Here is a 13618-nt window from a genome sequence, read left to right on the forward strand (position 1 = left end):
GTAAATTTGGTTCTATATTTCTAGTTTACATAAATGTCTTTAATTGGCGTGATACGCTTTATTTATTAAGACAAAGTTTGAATTGACACAACCTTTAATAATTTTTGATGCGCTTATGTATGTATTTATGGATTGTAATATGCGCGAGTCTGGCACATGCAAGTGCCCTCTCTCGGCGAAACAATCTACCTTAGTGCCTTCACACTCGTGTCTCAACAGTTCATAGGCGAAGTAACATTGTTAAACTGTTCGCTTTGATCCTGTGCCCATTACACATGTTGTACAAATGGAGATGATATTTTAATTACTGACGACGCCTTTTGGCATAATTGTTTTATTATTCTCCAGTACATGATGTAATTTTAGTAAGTACTAAAGATTGTATGCCTGTATTACTTTAGCAATTTCACCTTTATTTAAGCTTCTGTTTCTCACTTTCGTTGATATGGCTTTTCTAATGAATGTGTCTTTCTATTCAGGAAGTTTTACTTCTGATGAAGGTATATTTATATGTACCGAAACCTTGGTCAAGAATTTTAATAAAAAAATTCTATCCTGCAACTGTTTTTGGCTGCCATCCTTTATTGTGAAGAATTTTAACAGTTGCTGCTGCAGCCATGTTTAAAATCTTGAAACAATTATGGATGTCACCATCAGAGAGGTGTAGGCCGAAACCCAGCAAGTTGGCACGTTTGGATGAGGCGATGAGGTGAGATGGGTCAGAGTGAAGCTGAAGCTGGTAAGGTTCATGTTCCCCGATGATATCTTCACGGTTTCAACCCACGTCCAAGACACACGACAGTGATGCCAAATTTATTACATCTGTTTGTATCAAGTTTTAGCTGGGGATAAATCACGTTGAGTGCTATATGAGAATGCAGGCTTTCTCGGTGAATCTTGATGATAAAATCTTCTCTGGTTGACAGCCGAGTCAATGCGTTGTTCTCCGGCAACATTTCAGCAAGTTTCTTACTTGCCATCTTCAGGTGAAGTGTCAGGTTCACATCTTGTCCAGATCTTTATAGCTGCAGGACCTTGGGATTCTCTTCATCCTCAGTGCCAGTCAGACCAATCAGGCATGAGCAGGATCAGTGCAGCGGCATGTGGTGGGGGGAGTACCGTGGGTGCCAGTTCCTTGCGTCTCGTCTCAGTGCGGACTGTTTATTCCATTTGCCACCACCGACCTGCCCCCCCCCCCCCAGCGGTGCGCTCTCATCTTATACTTGATAATATTGTGTTCCAGCTCAGCACCATGTAGAGCACAATATATCAAGAATAAGACAAGAGCGCACTGAGGGAGGCAGGTCGGTGGCGGCGAATGGAATAAACAGGCTGCACCGAGATAAGACGTGCCGCCATGTCGATTCTGCTAGTGTCCGATTGGCCCGAACGGCGCCAAGGATGCAGAGAAGCCCATGGTCCAGTGGCTATAAAGATCCAGATGAGACGTGAACCCAACACTTCGCCTGAAGATGACAAGTAAAAAACTTGCTGAGACATCGCCATAGAACAATGCTGTCTATAAAAATGGCAGTCATTCTGAAGTCTCATTTCTGAGTTCTGTATACAAATGAACAGATACAATGTTTAAGAGCTGCTTAATATGACAGCATCTGTTCTGAAGTTTTCTTCTATATTCTGTCAGCCACTACTCTATTGGGGCCTCAAAGACTTTTAAAAGTTTTGTAAATAATTATGAATATTATGCCACTGTGATTATTCACTTTTGTTTTGTTAAAGGGAGTGAGTCATAATTAACATCTAGCCATCTGAGAAATCCGCTGTTACTCAAATTTCATTGATTGATTGATTTCTATATTAACCTATGTAACAATTTACATTGGATTTCGTCAGCAAAATCATATACAATACAATATACCTACAATTTATACACATAAAATTAATATTTACATACATTTATTAGCTTTCCACAAATATGTTTTCAGATTGCATCTCCTCTGGTGCTTTGTCACTCTTCCATGACTTGATAATTTGATGATTTCCTCTTTTTCTGGTACTAAGATCAGTCTGGATTGACATGTGTGGTTTACTTAAGGTTATGTTGTAACTGTTGAGCTTCATAGAAGAGGAGGATGCAAACAATTTCATACAGCCTACGAAGCTGTCTTTGTTTTTACAGGCATCTTCTGTGATGGGATGCAGAAATGTAGCACCTTACCAAATGGGTCCTAAAGATTTTGTCTAATCCATACTATTTTCTTCATTTCTGTAATGACTAAGAATGTGTGAAAACTGTACAATAATACATATATATCTAATAAACCTGGTGTTTATTACATTGAGAAGCCTTCACAAACAATACCAAAAATTAATAAGTAAAAACTTCATATGTGCAAAAACTGTCTGCCCTCACTTATTCATTGTCAATGAGATGTTAACCTATAACTTTCCTTCATCATTCATCTACATCAATAAACCATACAATGATAGTTTCTATATTCATGTCGGTTCTCTCCCTTGTGTAACTACCTGACTTCATTTTTTTATTTCAACGCAGTAAATAAATATCCAAATTTCACCCATGATAATCATCTGAGTAAGACTGCTAGCATCAAATCAGAAAATAACAAATATACTCATATCTTAGTATGAGAGAGACCTTTTCCCTCAACAAATTTCCATTCAAAAATAAACATAAATGTTTCCCAATTTAATATACCGTATAACTGACCAACACACACTTTTTCCATAAAATGTTGGTTGTTTCACATTTTGAACATCTGCACAATGAATACATTCAACCTGTATAACAGTAGGAATATACCTGTGATGACTAACCTTCTCAATGATAAACGAAAACTATTCTTGCCAAGTGAAATAACTTATTAAGTTGACGTCCAAGTTCACAGATCACTGTAAGTCAAATGACATTATTTTTACACCTTGATTGACTTTTCCACAGAAGATTAAGTTAGCTATGTTTTTGAGATCTTGGAAAGACCTCATACTATAGAATGAAGAGGACATATCTAAAATAAACAAAAAATGTGCCCTATATTTCATATCCCTAGTACTGTAAATGTATGCTGAAATGAAAAAGTAAGTCTTACTCACCGCAGTAGTATTTGAAGCTCTTGATTCCACGTGGGATTTGCTCCTTCAGCAGTGGTTGTTCTACAGACAGTATCTTGAAATGATACTTCAACAAATGGTCTTACTGGAACCAGTGTGAACTTGCAACCCTGTGGCCCAACTGTGGTGATGCCCAAAGTATCTACATCTTTCCTGACAGGAACATCAAATGCACGTACAATATTTATAATAATCTTTACTTCTGTGGTGGAAATGTTTTGTGTTGTCACTTTCTTTCGTTCTTTTCGTACTGGTCGAAGTGGTCGTTTTGGTTGTAACCATTTCATGAATGTCAAACCTAATGTACTGGGAAAAAATAAAAAATGTTATTACATTTCATGCTACAAATATGTTCACAGACTGATAATACAAATACCTATTGTAAAACGAATGCACTAGACATTACTTTCCACACTGATCATTTTATTACAAAGAAATGTAACATAATCCCAGACCTTGCTTTTTAGTACAGTCTCATACTCACACACTCGTGTAAATGTGCCTCATATTTTACACTTAACAACTTCGTTTCCCATAACAGTTAAATGTAAAACATGAGAAATGTTTACATAAACATTTTATTGTGTTGTTGTTTTAAGAGGCAAGGGTTGGATTATGTTACATTTCTTTGTAACAAAACAAACAATGTGAAAAATAATGTCTGGTAGAAAGCTTATACAGGGTATATCTATGACACTGATGATGTTACAAACTTCAGAGGTGATGCAGAAATGACGAATGCATCAATTTGAGATAGGGACTCTTGATCCGGACATGACTAATTCACAGATTACGCTGATCAACAACATTTTTGAAATGGTGTTCTTTGCTAAATCTTGGGTGGTAAATTTGATAATTAAATAAGTTTTTGGCTATCAGGCTGAGTTTCTCATATTACTCTACCACATAGCTATCAAAATCCTTGAAAATGCTGCATACTGGTTATTCTTCTGTAGCTTAATCTAAAAAACCTAACTTAAATTTTCAGCGGATTCAATTGCTGAAAAATAATCAAAAAAGTACAGTGAATTGCCACATACACCTCAGTTCAAAAATTACCTTCAGGAAATCAAGGTGATTCAATAACACTACTGATGACTCATTCTGAACTCACACAATCACATTCCATTTTTTGCCACTTGCATCTCAGCCTAGAGAGTTCTGACAGTTGTTAGAAGTGATTGCTTGTTTGCTAAGGTCATGAATGTTTGTGCTTTTATAAATTCAGAAGAAGAAATGACCTATGTGCTTATTTAAAAAGCACAAATTCTTTTTGTTATATCTGTAGACAGTTATCTCTGAAATCACAAAACGGAAACTTAAACCTCTTGTAAAGAAGTGAAATGAACTTTATTTTGGGTGTAAGGTTAATAAGGAGGATGATAATTGGACCCCACCAGAATGCCGTTTCTCATGTACTGGTAAAAAGATCATGTCAATATCCTTTGCTGCTCCCCTGATTTGGAGGGAGCCAATGGACTGCTCTTTTGTCTGACAAATATATCCTAATTTACCATCTGCTATAAGGTCTTTGTGTCACAAAGAAGGGTAACAGATACCAGTGCCTCCAAAGAGTGTGACAGTGACTGAAGGTGAATACAGTGTCAAATACACTTAAGACAGCAAAGAAGATATGCAGGCCAACCCAATGCTTCAATGTCACTGTGAATCAAATGAGCGACACTTTTGGTGTCATGGGGATCTCAATGATACCATCTGTGGTTTAAATTGTCAAAACAACAGGCTGAGCTTCCAGCTTCAAAATTAAAAGGGTGAAATATTTTTTGCAATTGAAAAGTGAGTGTTTATTGTCACCATCATGCTGTTCTTTGCTGTTCTTCTGAGTATTTCTCCAAAGAAAACGACCTTTCCTTTTTTTTTTTTGCATTGGCACAAATTTTAATTCATTACTTCAGCATCTAATCTTATAGAAAATTTCATTCTGGTCAGATTGCTCATGAGAGACATATCGGAACTTTAAACTGTTACTCCCACTAACCTAGTATGAGAAATAGAAACACCATGTATTGCTAGGTAATTGCAATTTTTCTTCGCATGCAGCTCAGTTACACAAAGTGCTGTTGCATTGTATATCAGTGGGACTGCAGAAATAGAAAAGCACTATTATGGGAAAAAATTGCGTCACTGAAATGTACTCCTGCCTGGACAGAAGATTGTGATAAACACTCCTCCTGTTGACCCAAAAATATGTATCTGTGTCCATTGCACATTATATTGGGTCATGCCAAAATTTTTGTAAAAGCCACAGACAACATTTTACCTGAATTCAAGCACTGGCAAGAGAAGTTTCCCAGAATTGCTCAAGCAAAAATACAGGGAGGAACTCTGACAAACATTTCCTTGATTTGTTGAGAGATGTTGAAAAAAATGACACTGGCATCTTCATAAGAGTCTGCATGAACTTTTTGGGCAACAGTAGAGTGGAGAACTGTTGTGACAGTATGTAAGAAATATTAAGATCATACCACCTTATGAGCTACCACTTAAAATATATTCCTTTCAAATCAATTGTTTGTCTCATCTTATGAGTACTGCTCAAGTGTATAGTACCCCTGCCAAATGGGACTAACAGGGAATACTAAAAGTATACAAGGAAGGCTCACATGAATAGTCACACGTTTGTTTGACCTGTGGAAGAGCACCACAGAAATGTTGAAAGACCTGAACTGACAGATTCTTTAAGATAGACACCACTTATCTCCCAAAAGCTAATGTACAAAGTTTTGAGAACTAGTAGTATGTGAAGAATCTAGAGATATTCTTCATCAACCAGTGTATCACTCCTGTAATGACCATGAAGATAAGACTAATTACAGCATTCACAGAAACAATAAGCAGTCATTGTTCCTGTGCTTCATATCCGACTGGAACAGAAAGAAATGCTAACTTATGGTACCACGCTAAGCTCTCTGCCATGCACTTCACAATTTGGCTACAGGAGGTATGTATATTTAGATAAAGGAAAGGCATAAGCAGTGGTCACAAGAAACTTAATAATGGGAGATATGCTATGTGGGATAAAGATATCAACATTACACTGAAGGGAGATGGTGAGAACACAGATTTGGTCTGCATAGGAAACATGCAGTAACAGTTCCTCCTATCAAATTATTTTTTGTCTCCACCATTCACCCTTCATCCCCTGTATTTTCTTCCAAGATACTTCATAATCTTACTGGTGCTCTTGTACTTCCCTAAGTTCTGACTCATTAACCTTACTATTTCACTTTTCTAGGGAACTGATTTTTGAAGTACACCTGCTGACTGAAGCATCGAATGAAAATTTCTACCATTGCTGCAATTCGAACCTGCGTCACCTGCTCACTAGGCAGACACACTAACCACTATGCCACCCTGGCACAGTGGCTTTGCACAACTGCACAGACTGTGCTAGTGTGCCTCCCTCCTCAATACAAATTCCCATTTATGCCTCAGCTCATTTAGTATTCGCCTTAAACTCAAAAAGCATTGCAGAGTCTCTCCAACTGTACTGGAATAGCATTTAAGCATTGAACAAAACAGGAAAGGCATGCTAGGGTAGTCTGTACAGTTGTGGAAACCCACTGTGCCAGAGTGGCATAGTGGCTAGCACATCTGCCTAGTGAGCAGGAGCTCCACGTTTGAATCCCAGCCATTGTACAAATTTATTGTTTCAATCTGCATATGTACATTGTAGATACTTGTGACATGAAAAGGTATCTACACCCATATAGTTTCATTTGATTTTTAAGGCACATAGCATGCAACTTTCAGTAAACCAGTTACCCCAATTTACAGCTCCTCAAGGCTAATAAACATGTGTTACTTTGACCATTGATTATTTGTGTCTTACACTAGACTCATAATAACTGATATTGTGTTTAAAAAAATACATCCCAGTTCTTAATTGAAAAAGGGTCTCATGTGATTTGGAATTGTATGGCTCACTGTCAGAACAAGTCTTTTAACTTGGTGCTACTTTTGCTTCTTGAGTTTTATACATCTTAAATCCAGTTGTTTCAGTACATGAGATTTTGATTAGAGCAGATAAAATCTAGTGCCCTGCCTCTGCCATTGATGATACTAGGACAGAAGGGAGAGGATGGAACATAGTGCCATTACAGTCTACTTCTCTTGAGTAGTACCGAGGAGTGTGCTTAATTAAACTTACCATCAACATCGTTATTTGCCTTCAGTATGAGATAAGCTGCAGGCAGATGTAGAATTTAATGCACTTGAGTTGCACACACTCCAGAAAAGATTATCTGTTATTATCCATTTATATGGAAGTGATGTTGTGGCTCTTACATTCTGTCAAAATAGTTTAGATACAATACAGTTACATGAAGCACTTCTTTGTTGACAGTAATGATAAATTCTATGAACATTTCAAGAAATTGATACAGGTAAATGAGCAGGAAAAACATAACAAATGATACAGAAAGGAAAGACAAACAATCAAAGTTTTTATTTTTTACTTTTTACATATTTATTATTTTACCATGTTTATAAATGTTCTACGTGTCCATCATTTGCCACATGGCACCTAATTGTTAGTCCAATTCTTCCCATATCAGGAGTGTTGGTAAAAACAGCTACTTCAGTGTGATGTCATAACACACACCATTCAGCTGATCTCATACACAACTGTAGAAATGTGGACTGGTGCCATCTTGTTGAAAGATGAAATTTCTGCCATCAGCTTCAAATTGTGCCATGAAGCATAATTGCAGCATGTTGAGACAGGTGATACCATTGTCATTTCTCTCAGCAAGGAAGAATGGTCCACAGACTATCTTGCTGGACATGACACAGAACATGTTAACTTCCTCAGAATCCTGGGCATATTCCCCAGGTGTACGCCAATTCTCAGACCCACATATGCATGTGTTGTGTCGATTGACCTTTCCCAAAAGACGAAAAGTGGTTTCATCACTGAAGACTGATTTTCTCACAAAGTCACTATTTTCAAGATTGTTCTGCACATCAATGCAGAACTGCAAATGGCACAATCTGTCATCATGGCTTATGGATTTGCAATTTGTACAGCTTCACTCTTAACAATTTATGAAGGATTCTCCACAATGTTGGCTGACGGATGTTCAGTTCTGCGCCAGCTCGATATGTAAACTTTATAGGACTTCCCAACATCACAACCCTCACACTACCCACTGTCTGTTCTGATATGCTTGATAGAGCCAGATACTTTGTATTGCACATGTGCTCTATGCAGAGCTGCACCCCTACATATTCAGCCATCACACTTACAGATATACTACACAGGGCAGGAACAACACCTGGCACACCTTGGAGGATGTTTGCCAAAAAGTCACTGAGCAGTTTAGCACCAAGCCTGCTGGAGTTGCCATGGGACCTGGAGATGCTACCCACGGCACTATGACACATGCAGGTTACAGTACAATGTTGCAGTCGCAGGCACCTCCTCACATCCATGCAGCCACGTGTTCATATGATGACACTATGCACATACTTTTCCATTAATGCCTACTGAGGCTCAATCACGAGTGCCGTATGAAGCTGCACTTCTGTCAGTCACTCCCAAGGGCAACTCTTCACTGTATCTGTATATGATTGTCCATGAGCTCATTGCCTTGTGGGACCATTTTGTTACAGCATCTTACTGCTCTTCAGTAAGATGCTGCCAATGAGCTCCCAGCCTTGTGGAAGTTTGTAATTACTTATCCTCCCTGCCCCTCACCACATCGACATTCATGGATTTCATCCTCGTGTGTACCTTTAAGGCACTGTTGAGGATTAACATTTCTATTATCAAGTTGTGCGGACATTTGTTCCTAGAAGTTGCATGTAGTTTAGCCTTGTCAATAAGAATTGTTACTGCAAACTATGTATCTCAATACTGTCAGTCACTCTTCTCTGCTAAAAGATATTTCATGGTGATGATTATGTTATTCATGTGTTTTCTAGTGTTTCTTGCTGTGTCTTAGTTCATTTTGCTGGAGCAAGGTTTCATTTTTCAAACTGTTCATGCGATTTTCAACCTACTGGATTTTCATTTTTTCATTCTGATGGGGCAACATAGTCATGCTTCTCATGGTTTTTTTTTCCAGTTGGTTTTCTGAATTTTGGTAGGCACTTGTTTGAAGTTCATTTCCCCAATGGTGTCAAAGTTTCTTACCAGTTGCAAGTTTATAAAATTGGTTTCTTTGTAACTGCCCTGTTTTATGTATGATCCAGCAGTCTATTATTGTGTTGTTGCATTAGGCATTGTCTTAATTGATGCTCTTGGTCTGCATTATTTTCAGTGGTTATTTGGTATAATTTTTGTACTTCAGTGACATCCAGATTACAGCAAGTTGGCAGTGTATTTTTGCGTAAGGTTTGAGGGTCCTTTTCTGTTACCTTGTCAGTCCAATCACTGTGGCTGTCTTTGGCACAAGTCATTCAGTTATAGGAGCAGCAAATACAGAAACTGCTGCAGATCATAACTCAGCTTACTCAGGTTACGACTGCAATGGCCGCATGTCAATAACCCACTCCTGGATTGGTACCAAATAATCGGATGTTTGACAGCCAGAAAGAGGATTGGTCCACATACAGTCAAAGGTTGGAGACCCGCTTTACAGCATAAAGCATACAACATATGCAACACAGTGTTCACTTCATTGCAAGTGCAGATACAGATGTCTTTAGTTTCTGTTGTCAGTTATTCCCAGACTCTCATCTGCAGGATGTCAATTTTGGCTTGTTAGTGGAACATAAAGAGTGCATTTTGTACTGACAGTCAACTCTGGTTGAGCCGCATGAGTGCAACAGTCTCGATTACCACTAAGCAGTCTTCCCCTCAACGTTCGAGTGAGCTCAATCAAGGACAGTGTCCAGACTGGGCATCCACGAGTTTTGTATGTGGTGAGATGGGTCACCTTGAGTCAAGTCAGTTGCATTGTTGTTGTGCTGTGTGACTGTTTTGTGTTCACAAAGTTCTATGGCAGAAGTCCCTCTGCCATCAGGCCAGTCCTTACCAGTGACACCACCAAACACCAGCCTGGTGCTGCTGGCCCTGCAATCACCAATGCCAGTCCTCTCATCAATCCAGTCATCACTCTCTCTTTTCCCGTCGTCACCAACCCTGTCAATGATGACACTGCATTCTCATCAACTCTGTCATCATTGGCACTGTCTTGGCTGGCCCTCCTGTCATCACCAGCCCCATTGACAATGCTGCCAGCCTTCTCATCTCTCCAATCATCACTATCCCTGTCACAGCCAGTCCTGTTTCACCACCAACTGTGTCAATGATGATGCAAACTTCCTTCTTGTCACTCCTGTCTTCAACAGCCCTGTTACAGCTGACCCTCTTAATGTCACCACCCTTGTCAATGTCAATGCCAGCTCTCTTGTAAGTGCAGTCGTCGCCAGACCTTTGACCACTGATCCTCTTGATGCCAATGCCAGTGCCTCCACACTGGTCCCAGTGGTGCCACTATTGCCACCCCAGCAGCTGCTACTGCTGTTACTGCCAGTTCTGCTGCTGGCACTGCCAATCCCATCAAATATCCTTCTGGGTCTCGGGTTGCGCTTCTGTGGAAATTTTGCCACAAGCCCCACTCCCACCTGGAGAGGACAGTTGCCATTACCCTACACCAACATGGCATGCTTGTCTTGATGGAATCACATTTTGTGTTGTTTAGAGCCTTATTTCAGTATATTCCTGTGCCTTGCATTGAGGTTTGGAAGCTATTGTGCACTGTTTATATGCTTTTTCTCTTCTTGTGTATTGCAGCATGGGCTCAGCAGTCTTATTAGTTGTGCATTCTTCTATGGATGTTCATGTCAGTCTTGGGGTTTTTTTTATGCACAGTGTTTTGGTTCTGTTCAATGATTGTGGGGTGTGAGGATGTGTTACAGTATTCAGCAACTAGTTGGTCATTTCTCAGGAACATGTTCACACACTCACATCTCTGAGATGGCTGAGCCATTTCTCTTAAAGGGGGAGGGGTGAGGTGTATGTAGGGCTGTGCCCACACTTATGGATATGCATTGTGGGCCAGGCATGGACCCTGCCTCACCCCTGAAGACGTTTGTCAATGTAAAAGTCACTGAGATGTTTACCACCAAGCCTCCTGCACAGCATCTGGGGCTGCTACCTATGCCACCACAGGACGCAGAGATAGTGGTACACAGTGCTGCATTCATAGGTACCAGCTCGCATCTGCACGGTCACATGTCCACGTGACACCCTGCATGTACTCCTCTGTGGATGCCTACTTAGGTCAGTACTCCACCCATCAAGAGCCAGTTATGCCCCACACTCCAACTGACCAACAGTCACTGCCACTGCCACTGCCTGCCAAGGTGTTGTCTTCCCCTTGTTGTGAGCCCTGTACAATGCTGCACTTCCATCAGCTGCTCCTGATAGCACTGCTTCATAGTATCTGCTCACAAACTCATTGCCTCGTGGTACCATGTCATTATAGCACGTTGCTGCTTGTCAGTGAACTACGTACAAGCTCCCAGTCTCGTGGGAGTGTGCTGTTACTTATACTCCCTGCTTCTCAGCATTTTGACATTTATGGACTTCATCCTGGTGTGTGCACCTGTTAGGCACTGTTGAGGATCAATGTTTCTGTTACTGTGTTGTGTGGACATCCATTCTCCAAAGCTGGGTGTAGTATAGTTACGCTAATAAATATTCATTGTTCCAAACTGTGTATCTCAATATTATCAGCCACACCACTTGACTAAAGAATACTTCAGCACTAACAACCATTCACCTCAAATTTCTTGTACCACTTCACATGATTTTGTAACCTGGTGGTGTCTTGTGAAACTTGCCATGGAAAGCTCTTTGCACCCTCACTGTTGGTACACAATGGGCACATTCAAGCACACAAAATGATTTTTCTGGATGTTTTGCTGACAATTTCAGCAACTGCACTAGTGGCACCTTTCTCAGTGTTTTTTTCAAGCAAACTTGCCAGCACCACATTCAAAAAAGCTTTGAGAGTCTGTCTTTCACATATTGTACCTTTTTTTACATTATGTTTAGTCATTTACTTATAACAATTTCTTAAAATCTTTCCCTGTGTTTATGGTTTAATATCCCTTGGAAGTTAATTCTATTTTACATAACCTCACCAGACCTTTTCCTTCACCCCTCTTCCTTCCTGTTCAAGCTTTCTCCCAGAAGGGGACACTAGCTTCAAAAGCTTGCATACTTTGATACCTTTATATGTGTGCTCTCTTGCTGCTGCTTGGTCAGTTAATGTTTTATCTATCCAATTACTTCATCTTTTCAAGAACTGATTATTTTTACTGCATTGTATGAAGTTTGATTAAGAGAAAAATTACTCAGTTAATTGATGGTTCTAGATATTGTCAGAGGTTGCCAAATTATTCAGGCCGCAAATCAAAGACTAGTTATAATGTGAATCATTTCAAAGTTAAACTACCACCACCCAAATTATTTTGTAGTTGTATAAATGATTGAAAATGGGACTGAGGGCATACTGTGAGATTAACTTTATCTGGATTACCAGATATAAGAAGATCATCTCTGTACAGTTCATTATTACACCAAATACAGATTAGATTATGACATCTGTACCCAATATCAGGAACTTGATCCTCTGAAACAATGTCTTGTGGTTGCTTATTCTGTTGTGCAGCATGACATTGCTGTAGCATCCTCTGCTGAACATCTAGGAGAAATCTCTGGCCCCATATCCGATGTGACTCTAATGGATCTGGAGGTAGTTCATCATGACTTCTCTTTGGCTCCACAGAAATCCGTTTGTCATATTCCTGTTCAAAAGTAGAAGAAAATGAAGATGGCAATCATCATAGGGTCAACAAAAATTATCATAAAACTGAAAATAATCAGAAAAGAGTTACATTTTTTACTTTGAACTCGGGAAAGAAATTATCTATTGTCATTCAAATGTGATACGAGCTAAATCTACTTACTTATATGAACCTATTTGTGTTAAAATCTTTCTTGCACAAGCTGCTAAATAATATTCTTGAATACATGTATACAATGAAGAAACAATTTTTTGGAGATGGATTTACACTACCTTTCACAAATACAACAAAACTGGACTACATTGATCAATTCACTGAAATAAATTACAAAACTGGAACCACTATAAGCAGCTATAATCTAACCTATTACAACTAAAACAAACAATGGAAAATTCAGGATGGAATAACAACAATATTACGAAAGGGATGCATTGCTACTCAACATCCAGTCTATAGTGTGAGTAACGTTCTGTCCCTTTCTTAATAATGTTGAAACTATTACAGCTATTGAACAAAATAAGAATTGTTTATAAGCTAAAAAGCAGTAAAGAAGCAAAATAAGCAATTTTAACAGTAAAATAGAAAGAAATTGCTGGCAATAAATATATTACCTCACAGGAACTAAAACCAACTAATATCTCAATAGTAAGTGTCATCAAAATAGGTAAGAAGTAAAACTCAAATTTCAAAGAATTGGTTCCATTATGAAGCACACTTAAGACATTGCAGTTGTAAAACATCT

General features: G+C 39.0%; 1 protein-coding gene across 1 annotated transcript in view; it reads right to left on the reverse strand.

Annotated features, from left to right (window-relative positions):
- Positions 1 to 13618, reverse strand: part of LOC124788398 (coiled-coil and C2 domain-containing protein 2A) — a 348192-nt gene that overhangs the window by 145300 nt on the left and 189274 nt on the right. Inside the window, exons 12-13 of the mRNA XM_047255664.1 lie at positions 12680 to 12876; positions 3076 to 3399 (exon numbers count right to left, since the gene is read on the reverse strand). Coding sequence (XP_047111620.1) covers positions 3076 to 3399; positions 12680 to 12876 — 521 coding nt within the window. The remainder of the gene's footprint in view (positions 1 to 3075; positions 3400 to 12679; positions 12877 to 13618) is intronic.

This window comes from Schistocerca piceifrons, chromosome 3 (genome assembly GCF_021461385.2).
Source record: "Schistocerca piceifrons isolate TAMUIC-IGC-003096 chromosome 3, iqSchPice1.1, whole genome shotgun sequence".
Lineage (NCBI taxonomy): Eukaryota > Metazoa > Arthropoda > Insecta > Orthoptera > Acrididae > Schistocerca > Schistocerca piceifrons.